At 44.2% G+C, this 19,241-nt stretch overlaps 1 protein-coding gene across 1 annotated transcript in view; it reads left to right on the top strand.

Annotated features, from left to right (window-relative positions):
- The window catches only part of TIMP2 (TIMP metallopeptidase inhibitor 2), a 66,879-nt gene extending 47,638 nt beyond the window's left edge, over window positions 1-19,241 (top strand). The window contains exons 4-5 of the mRNA XM_089672080.1: window positions 5,604-5,728; window positions 14,582-19,241. Of these exons, the coding sequence (XP_089528206.1) occupies window positions 5,604-5,728; window positions 14,582-14,779 (323 nt within the window). The 3' untranslated portion in view covers window positions 14,780-19,241. The remainder of the gene's footprint in view (window positions 1-5,603; window positions 5,729-14,581) is intronic.

Raw genomic sequence — 19,241 nt, 5'->3', positions numbered from 1 at the left:
GTGAATGCAGGGTCCCGGGAGACCAGATATAGTGAATGCAGGGTCTGAGGAGATCAGATATAGTGAATGCAGGGTCTGGGGAGACCAAATATAGTGAATGCAGGGTCCGGGGAGACCAGATATAGTGAATGCAGGGTCTGGGGAGACCAGATATAGTGAATGCAGGGTCCGGGGAGACCAGATATAGTGAATGCAGGGTCCTGGGAGACCGGATATAGTGAATGCAGGGTCCCGGGAGACCAGATATAGTGAATGCAGGGTCCGGGGAGACCAGATATAGTGAATTCAGGGTCTGGGGAGACCAGATATAGTGAATGCAGGGTCCGGGGAGACCAGATATAGTGAATGCAGGGTCTGGGGAGACCAGTTATAGTGAATGCAGGGTCCGGGGGGAGACCAGATATAGTGAATGCAGGGTCCGGTGAGACCAGATATAGTGAATGCAGGGTCCGGGGGGAGACCAGATATAGTGAATGCAGGGTCCGGGGGGAGACCAGATATAGTGAATGCAGGGTCCTGGGAGACCAGATATAGTGAATGCAGGGTCCGGGGAGACCAGATATAGTGAATGCTGGGTCTGGGGAGACCAGATATAGTGAATGCAGGGTCCGGGGAGAGAAGATATAGTGAATGCACGGTCCTAGGAGACCGGATATAGTGAATGCAGGGTCCGGGGAGACCAGATATAGTGAATGCATGGCCTGGGGAGACCAGATATAGTGAATGCTGGGCCTGGTGAGACCAGATATAGTGAATGCATGGCCTGGGGAGACCAGATATAGTGAATGCAGGGTCCAGGGAGACCAGATATAGTGAATGCAGGGACCGGGGTGACCAGATATAGTGAATGCAGGGTCCGGGGAGATCAGATATAGTGAATGCAGGGTCCGGGGAGACCAGATATAGTGAATGCAGGGTCCGGGGAGACCAGATATAGTGAATGCTGGGCCTGGGGAGACCAGATATAGTGAATGCAGGGTCCTGGGAGATCAGATATAGTGAATGCAGGGACCGGGGAGACCAGATATAGTGAATGCTGGGCCTGGGGAGACCAGATATAGTGAATGCAGGGTCCGGGGTTTAGCAACACTCCAATCCAAGCTAATTACTGTAACAATAACTAAGCTAGTAAGTGGTTAAATAGGACAAAAGTTTATTTATATGCCAAATTTCCCCTGGTATGTTTGCAGGATCTGACTTATAAACCTGGAGGTCCCCATAGGACAAGCCTTTGCTTCTAAGAACTGGAACTAATGAATTGAATGAATAATGTAACAGCTATCACACTCTTCAAGCGGAAGTCATGAAACACGCAAAGTCTCTTCTGCCCCACAAAACTTCTTCTTGTTTCTAACAGCTTTTTCATTTTATGTACACGTCGGGTGGTGCATTCACCATGCAGTGTACACACCCAGCTCATTCCCAGCGTCTGTATGATGTTGAAGATGGAGCCAGGTTCCGGGACCATGTTACAAGTTACATCATGAGTTATATTCATAACTACGCCCTTTATATGAATCTAAAATAATGTGATCTTCAAACTGGATCATGATACTTGTATTACCCAACTGTGTCTTCTGACTTGACCTTGGTACTAGGAACACCCAAAATAACTTCAGCTTAACCTCCCTGGCGGTATGATTCTTTACGATTTTTTGTGCTGAAAGCGGTACATTTTTTTGCATGGAAATATGTAGTTTTTTATTGTAGGCCTGTAATTTTTAGGAATAACTCACTGAAATCTTTCCGAACAAGAGTCTAGTAAACATCCGGGTAGGATAAAATTTGAAACACAAAATCATAAATTATAATTTAATAAATAATCATAAAAAATAATAATATAATAATAATAAATTTAATTCAATAATATAATCAAACCAAAAACACTGAAATTTGAAATACAGAGGCAAATTCACACATCGCTGAGCAAAGTCGCAAAATCGTTTTCAGCCTGACGACGAATTTCCCCCACAAATCATTATCACTCAATTCTGCAAGTGGTTCTGATTTACTATCGCTGTTCTCTAGCCGGTCTAAAACCGCTTTTGACGTAAAGGGACGCTTTTTGGACGCCATGGACGTTTCTAAGTTTCCAGGCAGAAAGAACAGTAAAAATGCAGGCAGGGCGCAGGACAAAGCACTCGGGACAAAATGTATGTGAAATGCATTGAAACAGCAATGACAGCAAAAATGAAATTTTTTTAAAATTTCAAATCCGGCGCCCGTACGTCCCGACGTCACAGGGACCGGAACACAGAAGCCGGATGCCGGCATCGGCCGGAGGAGATGGCCGGGGACGCTGCAGGGGACACATCGTGGGACAAAGGGCAAGGTTAGTGCTGCAGGGACCCCCTGAGCAACGCCACATGGTAAGCCCGAGTGTAGCTCGGGGTTACCGCTTGTGGTACTCAAATTTTACCCCGAGCTACACTCGGGAATACCGCCAGGGAGGTTAAATTACTTGGGTGTATCTCGTATTCTGATTGCTCCCCCTGCCCGCCCCTCCACCCTGAAAAGACCCAGCTGTCAGTTTGACAGCCCCGGTGAGGCTCTGTGTTGCTGTTCCATCACTGCTGCTGACTTTCCCTGCTGGCTTTCTTCCAACAGAAGATATCAGCGGCAGTGATGGAGCAGCGAGTAGTGCAGATGTTGCATCATTGTGAGATAAAGGAGAATAAGGGTGTCCATCTACTTTAAAGTAGTTTTAAATCCCTAAACATTGAACACAATAAAATATACTTTCCCCAGTAAACTATTCTAATTACTGTCTTATAGTTCTTCCTCCAGCACTTGCAGTTTACAGCTTTCGATGCGGCTTGTTCCTGCTCTTTCAGTGCTGCTTCCCTGAATGTCCAGTCTTCAGAGGAAAGAGCTAAAAGCTGACAGTGCAGTCTGGAGTCAGTCTGCTAGCTTGGAGAAGGAAGTGGGGAGAAGGGAGGAAGGAGGGAGTGCCTTGTCATCCTAGGATATGGGGCTATGTGTTTCTATTGATGCACACGGCGTAGGGAGACACAGCTCTAGTCCCTGTATGGAAGGGTGGCTCGGTAGGATTCTACAAGAGAAAGGAGCTACCCTTCCATCTAGGGACTAGAACTGTGTCTCCTTACGCCGTGTGCATCAATAGAAACACATAGCCCCATATCCTAGGATGGCAGGACACTCCCTCGTTCCTCCCTTCTCCCCACTTCCTTCTCCAAGCTAGCAGACTAGGATACCTGGGGCAGTGATCATGGCACCAGTTCAAAGTGGAACATAGGCAAGGATTGAAAGATAAAGAAGCTGCATATGAAGTATGTGACTAAATCAGCAAAACAGAGGGCTTACAATGATTGTAAAGGCTCAAGGTTTTTTACTTTCAAGGAGTGTCTTGCCATCCTAGGATATGGGGCTATGTGTTTCTATTGATGCACACGGAGTAAGGAGACACAGCTCTAGTCCCTGTATGGAAGGGTGGCTCCTTTCTCTTGACAGAAAAAAACCTTCTGTGTGCAGCAGTGCCCCTAGCCCCTTCAATAATTACCGGAGCCCCATCACGAGCGATGTGCACAACAACCTTGGCTGTTCCGGCTCCCTCCCTCCCTCCTCATTGGCTGAGACAGCAAGCAGGAGCCGTTGGCTCCCACTGCTGTCAATCACAGTCAGTCATCCAATAAGGAGAGAGGGGACGGGGCCAAGCCACAGCTCTGTGTGTCCAGCAACTCGGAAACACTCCTACTCGGGTGCCCCCTTAGCAAGCTTCTTGCAATGGGGGCACCCAACAGAAAATGAGAGCCAGGAGAGCTGGCAGGGGACCCGAGAAGAGGAAGATCTGGGCTGCTCTGTGCAAAACCATTACACAGAGCAGGTAAGTATAGACATGTTTGTTATTTTACAAAAAAGAAAAAGAACCTTTAGAATCGCTTTAATATCACTTGAAGGCATGAAGATTGTTCATAAACTTGCTCAGGGACCCGGCTGTGGTTCAGTAGCTTTCATAATTCCTCCCCACAATGTAGAAACATCCGTATAGCTGCAAAAAAAGTTTTGCAAAATTAAGTTTGCATTTATGTAATATTTGTATTGCAAAAATCAGCTTTCAGTTCTCAGATGTTAAGATATCGCCGTCTCTTCTTCAGTAAGTTACGCCAGAAACAACAAATAAATACAAAGTGCTGTAACCCAGAGCAATAAATCCGATTGTAGTTGCTTGGGTTAAATTAGTGAAAGAATAAAGCGATAATAAAACCAAGAGCAAACGTTTATTATATTGCACCTTACCAATTCTTAGATGTGATGGCTACACTAGTTTTCTTTTTTTCTTTCTTTCTTCTTATTTTCATTTGGTGATCCAGCCAGTAAGTCTGTTGTTTTTTGAAAGAACAAGCTCCTGCAGACACAGGGATGAGACAAACCATTCAACACTGTCAGGGGTGTTTACAAGGATCAGCTTTTATTTATTTATGTACAACCTTATCCCATAAAGATACAATGTTTGCTGGTACTGATTGTAAAGTGTTAGCTGGAGTTTGCTTTCAGTGTATTACTGGCCAGTAGATCTGTTGTTTTTCAACAGAACAACCTCTCCTGCATATGTAGCAGTTAGAAAATTAAGACAAACCCTCTATTCTCTCAGGGGAGATGTAAACATTAGTAGTGTGTAATCAGCAGTGTCGGTACATGCACAGAATCTATGCATCTCAACTCATACATACATAAGCAGGTATATGTCTTCAGTGTTAAAATGTTGCATTACAGGTGATTGAAACAACATTATCTTGTTTGAGTTCATATGGCGGTACAATCAAGCATTGCATGACGTGAGCGACGTTTGCTGCAGGAGTACTGTGAGTCCAGGCTGCCATAATGACAACCCCAGGGGACAGGTCCGTGACAGCTTGGGCTCACAGGGAGTGAGTTGAATGATGCCTGTCATCATTCAGCCCGGAAGACTGGAGACATCTAGTGGCAGAGAGAGGAAAAGCTCCAAGATATTATTATTGTTATTATACAGGATTTCTATAGCGCCAACAGTTTGCTCAGCGCTTTACAATATAACGGGAGACAATACAGCAACAATACAGTTCAATACAAGAGGGATAGGAGGGCCCTAATCCTTGGAGCTTACAATCTTGGAGGGAGGGGCTAGTGGTACAAAAGGTAGTAACTGTGGGGGATGGACTGGTTGTACGAGTAGAAGATTCCATTATTAGCTGAGGGCAGGATAGGCTTCCCTGACGAGATAGGTTTTCAGAGATTGCCTAAAAGTGAGCAGAGTAGGCGATAGTCTGATAAATTGGGGTAGAGAGTTCCGGGAGGATGGGGGAAGCTCTGGAGAAGTCCTGGAGACGGGCATGGGAGGAGGAGACAAGGGAGCTATAGAGCAGGAGGTCGTGGGAGGAGCGGAGAGGACGGTTTGGGTGATATTTGGAGACAAGATCGGTGATGTAATTTGGGGCAGAGTTATAAATGGCTTTATATGTTATTGTTAATGTTTTGAATTTTATCCGTGATATGTATTTCATCGATGTATTTAGATGTTTACCCGGAGTGGAGCCTTAAATGTATTGTTACTCTTTCTGAGCATTTTTGGAGCAGATAGTCACCATCCAAACCCTTTCTTCCAGGTAAAGCAGAGGGGACCGGGAAAATGCACATCACACTGTGTGACTTCGTGTGGCCATGGGAGTCCCTCACCCAAACCCAGAAGAAGAGTCTGAACCAGAGATATGAGATGGGCTGTGAGTGTAAGGTAAGGATCTGTCTGGGGGGGGGATCTCATGTATCCAGGTCTGGGGTCTCCACACCTCTCAGTAAGGGGCCACACACAATACAGAACAGATATTTGCTGGTTGAATAAAGTTTCATGAATGAAGACATTTTACTTGGAGCGTTCCTTGTTATCAGCTGGACACGGCTCACAGGAAAGACTTCAGGAACAGGAAGAACGATATTCCAAATGAACTCCAGCCATTAATAAAGGTCGGACAGCCTGTACTCTTGTTGTCAGAGGCCCTCCTTACATCAGGGTCCCCATTAGAGTCTACCTTGCATCAGAACCCCCTTTACATCAGGGTCCCCATTAGAAACCCCCTTTACATCAGAATCCGCCTTCATCAGAGTTCCCCTTACATCAGGGTCCTCATCAAAATCCCCCTTACATTAGAGTGCCCATCAGAGCCCCCCTTACATCAGAGTCCCCCTTACATCAGAGCCCCCCTTACATCAGGGTCCCCATCAGAAACTCCCTTTACATCAGAGTCTGTTTTCATCAGAAACCCCGTTACATCAGAGCACCGCTTACATCAGGGTCCCCATCTGAATCCCCCTTACTTCACAGTCCCCATCACAGTCCCCCTTACATCAGGGTCCCCATCAGAAACTCCCTTTACATCAGAGTCCGCCTTCAGCAGGGTTCCCCTTACATCATGGTGCTCAACAGAATCACCCTTACATCAGAGTTCCCCTTACATCGGGGTCTACATCAGAATCCCCCTTTACATCAGAGTCTGCCTTCATTAGAGTTCCCCTTACATCAGGGTCCCCATCAGATTGTCCCTTACATCAGAGCTCCCACTTACATCAGGGTCCTCATTAGAATCTCCCTTACATCAGAGTCCCCCTTACATCACAGCCCCCCTTAGATTAGGGTCCCCATCAGAGTTCCACTTACATCAGCTTCACCATCAGAGTTCCCCTTACATCTGGGCCCACATCAGAAACCCCCTTTACATCAGAGTCTGCCTTCATCAGAAACCCCCTTACATCAGAGCACCGCTTACATCAGGGTCCCCATCTGAATCCCCCTTACATCACAGTTCCCATCACAGTCCCCCTTACATCAGGGTCCTCAACAGAATCACCCTTACATCAGAGTTTCACTTACATCGGGGTCTACATCAGAATCCCCCTTTACATCAGAGTCCACCTTCATTAGAGTTCCCCTTACATCAGGGTCCCCATCAGATTGTCTCTTACATCAGAGCTCCCACTTACATCAGGGTCCTCATTAGAATCTCCCTTGCATTAGTGTCCCCCTTAGATTAGGGTCCCCATCTAAATTCCCCTTACATCAGCTTCCCCATCAGAATCCCCCTTATATTAGAGTTCCCCTTACATCTGGGTCCACATCAGAAACCCCCTTTACATCAGAGTCCGCCTTCATCAGAAACCCCCTGACATCAGAGCACCGTTTACATCACAGTCCCCATCACCATCCCCCTTACATCAGGGTCCCCATCAGAAACTCCCTTTACATCAGAGTCCGCCTTCAGAAGAGTTCCCCTTACATCAGTGTCTTCAACAGACATTTGTTTATTGCCACATTCTCAGACAAAGAATGCACATGAGCTTTCACTGGGTGAACTGCTATGCAAATATTTTATAAATACACCTCTAAGACTTGAACTGCAATGGCTGTGTTGTTGTCCCGTTTTCTTGGACCGATGTGATGGATCTAAGCACAGGTTGGAACCCTCGAGACCCCGGTGAGCTACAAACACTCGCAGCTGTGTCCACTATACAATGACACTTTCCAGTTTGTTGGGTATCCCATATATATCTGTTGACCTAATGAAGTTGATTTACTAAAACTAGAGAGTGTAAAATCTGGTGCAGCTCTGCATAGAAACCAAGCAGAATTTAGGTTTTATTGTCAAAGCTTAACCCCTTCCCGCCGGCGCCTCCCGGCCCTTTAAGTGTTTCGGGAGGTGGGATGGGCAGGGCGGGGTTTAGGGATCATCTGACGATGCGTCACAGCGGTCACATGATCGGGAAAGGTCCCGATCGAAAGTGCAGACTGGGACCTTTCCGTGAGTACCGGACATGTGTGCTGGGCGCGCTCAGGGTGCCTCCCGGCTTCTGAAACTCTTAAAGGGCCGGGAGGCGGGCAGGGCGGGGTTTAGGGTTCATGTGACGATGCGTCACAGCGGTCACATGATCGGGAAAGGTCCCAATTGAAAGAGCAGACCAGGACCTTTCCGTGAGTACCGGACATGTGTGCTGGGAGCGCGCAGGGTGCCTCCCTGCTTCTGAAACTCCTAAAGGGCCGGGAGGCGGGACGGGCAGGGCGCGGTTTAGGGATCATGTGACGATGCGTCACAGCGGTCACATGATCAGGAAAGGTCCCGATCGAAAGAGCAGACTGGGACCTTTCCGTGAGTACCGGACATGTGTGCTGGGAGCGCGCAGGGTGCCTCCCGGCTTCTGAAACTCCTAAAGGGCCGGGAGGCGGGACGGGCAGGGCGCGGTTTAGGGATCATGTGACGATGCGTCACAGCGGTCACATGATCAGGAAAGGTCCCGATCGAAAGAGCAGACTGGGACCTTTCCGTGAGTACCGGACATGTGTGCTGGGAGCGCGCAGGGTGTGGCCGGCGTGAAGAGGTTAATTAAACAATCTGAAGTTAGAAGCTGATTGGCTACCTTGCACAGCTGCACCAAATTTTGCACTCTCTAGTTTTAGTAAATCAACCTCAATGAGTTGGGAACATCCTCCCTACCAGACAATCACCAGCAGCAAAACCCCAAAACAACTGTTTTTGAGCATCTCTGAGACCACCCACCATCCCCATTGAATTTACAAAATCAAATTTTGTTGGTCTTATTTTCCGCTTGACTCGTTCGCTTTGGTCGCTGTAATCCCCTTTGATCCGAGGCTTTGGTTCCGTATCAAAGAAAGCATTTCTCTTGTTTTAAGCTTTTTTTAACACCGAAGCAGAGTTTTCACTTTCAAAGCAGTTCCTGTGAACGTTTGATGTCTTGCCTGTACCATATGCGGGCCTTTGGACTGAGAACAAAATGTTCCAATTTTGTCTCGTCTGACCGCAAACCTTTTTGTCACATGCTTTTAATATCAGCGAAGTGATTTGCTGCAAACCTCTGGGCGTAATCCGAGACCTGGGCTCACAATAATGGCTTCCTTCTTACCGGCCACACTATAGGAGAGCTCTATGTGATTTTTTTTTTTGGGGGGGGGGGGTGCGTTGACTCATGGACATCTGACCCTGTACAGGAAGCTGATCTATACGAATTACGGAGGTTGCCAACCAATGTAATTTTCTAAAAATAATGGAAGAGTGTAGATATACTAAACCCTGTGTGTTTCTTTCAGTTTTTATGGGCTAGAAATGACTCTTTTCTTTAGCAATCAGGCTAAACTAACATTTGGAGAGTAATCCACAGTTATCCCAACATACCTAAACCTAAGAACAAAAAATGTAATATATTGCAGCTTACCAGTTCAGAAATGTGATGGCTGCATTAGTTTTCTTTTTTTCAGCTTTTGTTTTTCCCTTTTGTTTTACCTGGTGATCTTACCAGTAATGCACTTCCTATCCTAGGGTGACAACGCTCACTTACTGCACTGTGTTCATGGGAAGAAGTGCTGTCACCCTAGGATGAAATGTGTTTTGGGAATACAGAAATTTGCCCCTCATTTCCTCATCTCCATAACATAGGAGCTTCTGAACTATAGTCAGCAGCCACCTAAGAAGGCTGTGCACATCTGCACTCTCAGGATGCTGGTTGCTGTCAAAATGTGCAAAAAAATGACAACCGCCCCAACCTACACATGCCAAAAAACAACAAACAAAAATTCCCAGCTCACTTACCAGCCAGCCTCAGGGGCGGACTGACAACTCCTGGGGCCCCCGGGCAATAGGGGATCATGGGGCCCCTGTGTCCTTGCCCAAACTCAAAAAAGCCTATGAAAAAGGTACCAGGGGCATCTCATGGGGCCCCCTACTGACCCCGGCCTTCGGGCAGTGCCCAAGTTTCCAAATGGTCAGTCTGCCCCTGGCCAGCCTGCAACCAACCGAATTGTCCTAACAATTCATGTTAAAACCAAGGGGTTTCATTTGCACACATTTCCAAATATATGAGTAATGCGGGCCATAGATTTGCGATAAAGTGGCCGAATTTTCGGCCGATAAAAAAATCAGCCGATATTCGGATCGTTAGTGGGGAAATTTGTCGGCCGTTTTTCGTGATTTTGAGACTTTTAAAAAATCGCCCCTGCTGGAAAATCGTCAGCCGATTTTGTCGTTCGGCCGATTTTTATGGCAATTATGGACAAATCGGCTGACCTTTTGCTGATTTTAAAAAAAATAGAATATGAAGAAAAAGAAGAAATAGAATTATCAAGAAGAAAGAATATGAATAAGAAGGAGAAAAAAAAATAGAATATGAAGAAAAAGATGAAATAGAATATCAAGAAGAAAGAATATGAATAAGAAGAAGAAAAGAAATAGAGTATGAAGAAAAAGAAATAGAATATCAAGAAGAATAAGAAATAGAATATCAAGAAGAATAAGAAATAGAATATCAAGAAGATAAAGAAATAGAATATCAAGAAGGAAAAGAAATAGAATATCAAGATGAAGAAGAAATAGAATATGAATAAAAAGAAGAAATAGAATATGAAGAAAAAGAAGAAATAGAATATGAAGAAAAAGAAGAAAAATAGAAAATCAGTCCGATATTATATTTGACCTTAAAAGTATAGCAACATTGTATCTATTTGTATCCAAATAGAAACATCTGTATCCGAAATAGATACACATAGATACAATGTCGCAACTTTTTCTTCTTCTTCCTCTTCTTCTCCTTCTGCATATTCTATTTCTTCTATTTATTCATATTCTATTTCTCCTTCTTCTGCATATTCTATTTCTCCTTCTTCTGCATATTCTATTTCTTCTTTTTATTCGTATTCTATTTCTTTTTATTCTTCATATTCTATTTCTCCTTCTTCTGCATATTCTGTTTCTTCTTTTTATTCGTATTCTATTTCTTTTCTTCTCCATATTATATTTCTTCTTCTTCTGCATATTCTATTTCTTCTTTTTATTGTATTCTATTTCCTCTTCTTCATATTCTATTTCTTCTTCTTCTTCTGCATATATTCTATATAATTGCCGGCCGTAGATGGGACAGAAATCAGTTGACCTTTTTTTACCAATAGTGGTAATGTCGGCTGATTGAACGAACGGTTTTTTCGTTTAAAAGAAAAAAAAACGGCCGGTTTTCTCCCCGTCTATGGCCTGCTTTAGCTGCAGTGGCAACGTCACAACACCCCAGTGTACTGCAGTCCTAACTCTGTAATTTTGAGAGTCTCCAGAGTTGGAGCACATATATAATAATGGATAGATTAAGGGCAGGTATGCCTGGAAGGAGCCCACCCCTCCTTTAAGGTATAGGAACGCACTGGACAACCAGCAATAGCGCAGTGGCAGCGAAGGTATCCAGTGCATCCCCTCACCAATTCACCAACAGTATAAACAAATGGCAACAGCCCCAACTTATTGGGGCTGTTGCCATTTGTTTATAGTTAGTTAGCTTTTGCAGCAAGGAGCACAAGGGTGATGCACGTCAAAAAACCACAAACAAAAAATTCCCAGCTCACTTACCAGCCAGCCTTCAAGAAACTGAATTACCCTGTCTAACAGTTTGTGTTAAAACCAACGGGTTTAGTTTGCACACATTTGCAAATATATGCGTAAGCTGTAGCAGCCACGTCATGGCACCCAAGTGTACTGCAGTCTTAATTCTGTAATTTTGAGAGTCTCCTAAATTGGAGAACATATATAATAATGGATAGATTAAGGACAAAATGTGGACCCAGGGCTGGAGGCTTTATCCCACCCGAAACTTTACAAAGCCCTTGGGCTCCAGGACCCTCACCAGGATTTACCAGTCTTGGAGAACATTACAAATTGAGTTTCGTCCATATGAAACATGTATCCTCAAGCTCTTTACACTGCGTGGGTTAGAACCCTAGGTGACCACAGACAATCTCCCCCCATTTCCTCATCTCCATAACATAGGGGGTTCTGAATCATAGCACCCACCTAAGAAGGCTGTACACACCTGCACACTCAAGAGGCTGGTGGCTGGCAAAATGTGGACCCAGGGCTGGAGGCTTTATCCCACCCAATACTCTACAAAGCCTCTAGTCTCCAAGACCCCTGACCAGGATTTACCAGTCCTGGAGAACATTAAAAATCCAGTTTCATCTATATGAAACAGACATCCATAAGCCCTACACCCTGCATGGGTGAGAACCCTAGGTGACCACAGACAATCCCCCCCCCCCTTTCTTCATCTTTATAAGATAGGGGGGTTCTGAACCATAGTCAGCACCCACCTAAGAAGGATGTGCACACCTGCACACTCAAGATGTTGGTGGCTGGCAAAATGTGGACCCAGGACTGGAGGCTTCATCCCACCCAGTACTCTACAAAGCCTCTAGGCTACAGGACCCTGACCAAGATTTACCAATCCTGGAGAAAATAAAAATCCAGTTTCGTCCATATAGAACATGCATCTTCAAGTCCCTCACCTTGCACGGGCGAGAACCCTAGGTGACACGAGATCTTTTTTACAACGTGACATTGCTCTGCACTGTCACAATAAAAAAAAAATTATACAATTAGAGCGATCCACCCAAAAGATCTTGAACTGTTTCCAACACCAGACCAAGGAGCCTCCAGCAACTGGTCACAAATGCAGGCTTACCAGAGAAGAACTCTACAAAGCCTCTAGGCTAAAAGACCCTGACCAGGATTTACCAATCCTGGAAAAAATGTTTAAAGAATATTTATACAATTAGAGTGATCCACCAAAAAGATCTTGAACTCTGGCTAACACCAGACCAAGGAACCTCCAGCAAATGGTTACAAAAGCAGACTTACAAGAGAAGAACTCTACAAAGCCTCTAGGCTACAGGACCCTGACCAAGATTTACCAATCCTGTAGAAAATATAAAATCCAGTTTCGTCCATATAGAACATGCATTCAAGTCCCTCACCTTGCACGGGCGAGAACCCTAGGTGACACGAGATCCTTTTTATAGCGTGACATTGCTTTGCACTGTCACAATAAACCTTGAGGACTCCTGCCCTGAAATTTGGAGGCATTCATTGCTAATTGTAAAGTGAAAAACAGATAGTCCCAAATTATTAGTGCAAAAGTCCACACTGTGAAAAATGTATACAATTAGAGCGATCCACCAAAAAGATCTTGAACTGTGTCCAACACCAGACCAAGGAACCTCCAGCAACTGGTCACAAATGCAGGCTTACCAGAGAAGAACTCTACAAAGCCTCTAGGCTAAAGGACCCTGACCAGGATTTACCAATCCTGGAGAAAATAAAAAATCTAGTTTCGTCCGTATAGAACATGCATCCTCCAGTCCCTCACCTTGCACGGGCGAGAACCCTAGGTGACACGAGATCCTTTTTACAGCGTTAAATTGCTTTGCACTGTCACAATAAACCTTGAGGACTCCTGCCCTGAAATTTAGAGGCATTCATTACTAATTGTAAAGTGAAAAACAGATAGTCCCAATCTATTAGTGCAAAAGTCCACACTGTAAAAAATGTATACAATTAGAGTGATCCACCAAAAAGATCTTGAACTCTGTCCAACACCAGACCAAGGAACCTCCAGCAACTGGTCACAAATGCAGGCTTACCAGAAAACTCTACAAAGCTTCTCGGCTAAAGGACCCTGACCAAGATTTACCAATCCTGGAAAAAATGTTTAAAAAATATTTATACAATTAGAGTGATCCACCAAAAAGATCTTGAACTCTGTCCAACACCAGACCAAGGAACCTCCAGCAACTGGTTACAAATGCAGACTTACGAGAGAAGAACTCTACAAAGCCTCTAGGCTATAGGACCCTGACCAAGATTTACCAATCCTGGAGAAAATAAAAAATCCAGTTTCATCCATATAGAACATGCATCCTGAAGTCCCTCACCTTGCACGGGTGAGAACCCTAGGTGACACGAGATCCTTTTTACAGCGTGCCATTGCTCTGCACTGTCACAATAAACCTTGAGGACTCCTGCCCTGAAATTTGGAGGCATTCATTGCTAATTGTAAAGTGAAAAACAGATAGTCCCAATCTATTAGTGCAAAAGTGCACACAGAGAAAATTATTTATACAATTAGAGCGATACACCAAATCTCCATCTTGAATTGTGTCCAACACCAGACCAAGGAACCTCCAGCAAATGGTCACAAATGCAGGCTTACCAAATGTGTAGGACCCTCTAATGCTAAAGAAGTTATCAAAAGCATGTGATATACAGAAAGAATCTATGCACACCACGTCTCTCATACTCTTCCTTAGATCCACACATTGGCCAAAGAAAGTGGACCCAGATAAATCTTCCCTTCACTAACTAACATCCACATATGCTCAAAGAGAAATTAGAGAGCAGATGCTCTGCATAGTGTAAAGTTCCACAGGAATGTTTATTCAAGCTTGTATTGCACTTACAGATATCACAGGACCGTTGCACAATGTTTAAAACAAATCCGGCCAGCACATTGATGTCAGCATGTAGCTCCGCTCTACGCGTTTCATCATATGTGCCATCTTCTGGGGCATGGGCGCCATGCTGGTTCACCATTCCATATAAAGGCTGCTAAAAGCCTTTGGAGTGGTGAACCATGGATCACTTTTCAGAGGGGTGGCAGTATAGCAGCATGTGTGAATGAGCCTTTAATGCTAGTGACAGATTGCATCATGTATGCTGTTTATGTTTGCCTAGAGTTCCTCTTTAACTGTCCTGTTCTGCTTATATTCCTGCAGATCTCACGCTGCCCTTCCATCCCCTGCTATGTCAGCTCCCAAGATGAATGTCTCTGGACAGACTGGATGACGGAGAAGAGCATACACGGGCGGCAGGCCAAGCACTACGCCTGCATCAAGCGCAGCGACGGATCGTGCTCTTGGTACCGGGGCACAGCCCCCCCGAAACAGGAGTTCCTCGACATAGAGGACCCCTAACTCCCGTCTCTCTCAAGTCCCAGCCGCCAGTTCTGAGAAGCCAGCCCCCGAGGAGGAGAGGAGGCGGGGCGGCTTTTTTGTTTTTTGATCCAGGTTAATATCGGTTTCCTGCAAGTCACATGACTGAAGATAAGAAGCTGGACTGCCAAACCGTCATGGGACGCGGGGTTTAACCCCTTCATTGCTGAAGAGATCGCAGCACTGAAAGGATTAAATGGAGGCAGAAGGAGGATGGACTCTGCCGCCCACCTTACTTCTTAGACTTCCTTTCACCACCTTTCCTCTATCACAGCGCACAAGGCCATATCGAGAATTCCCGAATTCTGTGTAGCTGGTCTACAGCCCCTTTCCTCACATAACCCCACCCCACTCCTTTGCTTCTTACCCACCATGCTTCTATCTCTAAGCCGCCAAGCGAGGTTCAAGCTGTGAGTCACAGGCTCAGTTATTACCCAGAATCCTCGTAGCATAGTGACAATTTCCTCACACACGTAAGCCGTTGTCTTGTCCTTCGCAACCAATTAGACAGGGCGACTTCGCTTGAACTGTCTTCTTTGTATCATCCCCATAATGTGTCTAATATACTTAATTCCTATGATCATCAGCTCCATCTAGTGGCCCTAATGTGGTATTTTTCTGGCTGAGATATTTCAAGAAAATTCCACATTATGGCCACTAGATGAAGCTGATGAGCATAGGAAATGGGCACTTTAGGGGGATTATTTACCACGGCTGTGCCAATGCTGGGACATAAATCCAACAACATTGTACAGTATGTACAAATTAGTTCCAAACAAGCCTGTTTTTTTCTTTTTTAAATCTTGCCACATGTGTCAGTCTGATTGTACAACCAAGTGTGTGGTGTGATGTCCAAATAATTCAGTTTATAACCAGTCAGATAGGCACTTACACTGCTTAGAGGAGATTGTACAATCAGATTGTAACACATGTGGTAAGCTGGCCATTTCACTTACTGTCTGACTGTACAATCTCCTTTAGATCTCCTTACAACCATATAACACAGGAACATGCCTGGCTGGGTACAGATAGGGCTGTTTAGGTACGGCTTCTAGGAAATAGTCCTATTAGAACTAATGGAGATTGCACAACCAGATTATAACATGTATGGCTACTTTAGCAGTCACCATTATGGGTATCACAGTAATAAAAGTATATGACACACAACAAAGATGTTTCTATTGCTCCCAACAACCAATAATGGCTTTGCAGTGCGGGTTAGGTGTAATAAATGTTAAAGTTGACCTATCATTAAATAGGGCACGTCAGCGCACATTTTTTTTGAGAAAAATCTCTTTTATGGGATTATTATAATACAGGATTTATATAGCGCCAACAGTTTGTGCAGCACTTTACAATATATGAATGGAAAAACAGCTGAGCTATCTTTAATATAGATCACTTAGAGGTGTATTTATCAAAAAAAAAAAAATCACAGCGCTCATTCATCCTGTGAAACTGAATGTAAATTTGGGGGCAAAATCAAAAGTTCTCAGGCTATACACTATGCAGATTAAAGGTTATTCATTGAAAAACGTAAATGGGGAAAATACAGCATTATGGCCGCTAGAGGGCAGTGAGTGTTATAACAAATAAGTATGCTTCTCAGCTCCATCTAGTGGCCATAATGTGGTATTTTCCCAATTTCACAGGCTGAATAGCTCTGCGAATGCGTCCCATAGTGTTTAAAAAAAAAAGCATCTGGTTCTGATCTGCACTAACCATAAAAAGAGGTGTTAAATACGTAACACTTGTCCATAACAGGTCAGCAATTCCAAAAAATAAATCCAATGGGAAGAATAGTAAATCAAGAGGATTCCCACAACTTCGTCATGCAGATGGAAAGAGGAGCTCTCTCATATATACTACAAAACATCATTGTGTAATTGCTTCTGAGAAAGTAGAAACAAAGTATTACATTACAGATGAAAGGAATGTAGTGCATATTAGTGGTGCGGTCTGGCTCACAACCACAACCACACGTGGCCACTGAGGATAGGGTCAGGCAGGGTAGAGTTGTCCTCATGCTTCTCCAGACCATCCCTCTCCACCGACGTTAAAACTCTACAGAGCAATGGCCCGCTGCTAGGTACACAGTTGGCTTCCTCTTGTAAGGTCGCATTTTGGGGATGTTCTCCTTCCTCAGCCTGGCAACAGATTAGACTAATCCATTTTAAAAACCATATGTCTAAACTAGATGTCTGTCTAGTTAAACCACCAGTCACTGCCGAACATATGGTTTTTAGGATCGATTAGTCCAATCCGTCACTAGGATGAGGAGGGAACTACCTCTTTTTTGGTTGTGTAAGTGGAAAAAAACCATAAAGAGTTCCAGTTTTGCGAAGGTGCCTTTGAATGGTTGGTTGAACTTTCAGTTTGTGATCCACAAGGGAAGGAATATATGGACCAAAATAGTTGTGATGAAGAAAAATGTATTAATGACACCAGCTGGATTTGAGGTCCACCTTATAAAGTTCAATTATTCTTTCAAGGGTAACTCTGTAAAGCCATAACTCTTTTTTTTTCCACCTACACAATCCTGATGTCCTTCAAGTGGTCCTAGGATTGGGTTTACCCATCTATCAAGAGCGAACGTTCCCGCATCTGTGTAGAGACAGACATATATCTTCACAAGCGTTCACCACTGGTTGCGTCTACCTTTCAGGACTGTGGACTATCAGAAAAGACAATAGAATGATGTGACAAGATAGAGAAAATCAGGAAAAAAGGAAGGTTTAACAAAATGTAGAACAGTAATGTGGTGGGGGGACGGGGGACTCTGGGGGGAAAACTGTGAGGTTGGAGGTGAGTCAAGGCTAAAATAGTGAGCGAAGCAAGAGTAAGGATGAAAGCCACAAAGACTGCATCTTGTTTTAAAGACCTGGAGATACAGTCTGGTGACAATGCCTGCCACCATTTGAAAAACAAGGTTATGACTTATTGACAGTGTCCATTGTGTCCTTACTAGAGCTTAGAAACGGAGGAGCCATTTTTGCTGAGAGTTTCCTAGAGGACCACACCATAGCTAAGGAGCTACCCTACTTGGTTGTGACTTTTATAAGGTAGACCGCAAGGGAAGGATGATCCCGACCAATATAGTTGTGATGAAGAAACATTTATTGATAATACCAGTTGGTCCTTACTAGGGCTTAAAAGCTGAGGAGCCATTTTTTGCTGAGAGCTTCCTAGATAACTACACCATAGCTAAGGAGGTATCCTACTTGGTTTTGTAGGTTGTACACGCAGGTGCAAAAGCAGTCACTCTCGATGCTTAGAAGAGGCCAATCCTAGGTCCACTTGAAGGACATCAGGATGGTGAAGTAACAAATGTCTAGGTGGAGAAAACCCAAAGAGTTCTGGTTTCCCAAAGGTGCCTGTGAAAAGATGGTTGAACTTTTCAAGGTTGTGACGAAGAATCACTGATTGAGAACACCAGTTGGTGATAAGGTGGACTTATGGTCTACCCTATAAAGTTCAAACATTCATTAAGGGGCACCTGCTAAACCAGAACTCTTTTGGTGTTTTACCAACTTCACCATCCTGACGTCCTTCAAGTGGACCTAGGCTTCGACTTACCCAACTATTGAGATCAACCATTCCTGCATCTGCATGGAGACAGACATATTCTCCACAAGCGCTCACCACAGGTTGCATCAAGCATTGTGGTTACCCCCAACCTTGCCTGATGTAAGATACCATTGTTCTACATCCATTTTTTAATGGCCATGTTTGATATCTTAATGAATGCCACACACATAATGGCTTTCTTGCCTATCCTCTTTCCTTTTTTTTCGTGTGGCCACCACAGAGAACCTGCAATTTTCTACTCAGCCACAAAACTAGTTTCACGTTTACCCTACATGGTTGCTCTGGGCAAGACAATCACATCAATACTTGTCTTTCGAATGTGAACTTTTACATTCCCATTGGTTGCTACAGGCAATACAGACATCTTCCTTTCCGCCAACATTCATAAACTCAGCCCAACTCGACACGAGCCTGGTGTACTGCAGTCTTTTTTTTAATTTTTGGAGTATTTAACCCATCAGTGTTACCGAAGGTATTTCTGATATTTATGTCATATGATTTGATATCTCCCCGTTTTTAGGTTTTCTGGTCCTTGTGTTAAGCCAACCCCCACCTCTGTGCAAACAAGTATACTGTAACTCACAGTAATGCTACTTGTAGAGTTTCTTGCTTGGTAAATATAAAACGGAATGTGTATTTTATTATAATTATTATTATTATTATTATTTTCCGCTGCCAGTATTAATTTAAAGCTTTTGTTCTCTTTGTGTTTTTTGCCGATAATGAAGTCTGAGACTTGGGGAGAGAGAGAAGGGGAAGGTTGCATGTTCTGTGCTTTGCACTCATTTTCTGACGCTCGATGACAAATTCTGTATGTGAAAGTTTCATAGGTGCCATTAAACAGTATTATCTGCCA

This window comes from Staurois parvus, unplaced genomic scaffold (assembly GCF_062004578.1).
Source record: "Staurois parvus isolate SC_StPar_1 unplaced genomic scaffold, SC_StPar_1.0 ptg000003l, whole genome shotgun sequence".
NCBI lineage: Eukaryota > Metazoa > Chordata > Amphibia > Anura > Ranidae > Staurois > Staurois parvus.
The sequence above is the reverse complement of the archived record's forward strand: the minus strand, read 5'-3'. Positions and strand labels throughout refer to the sequence as shown.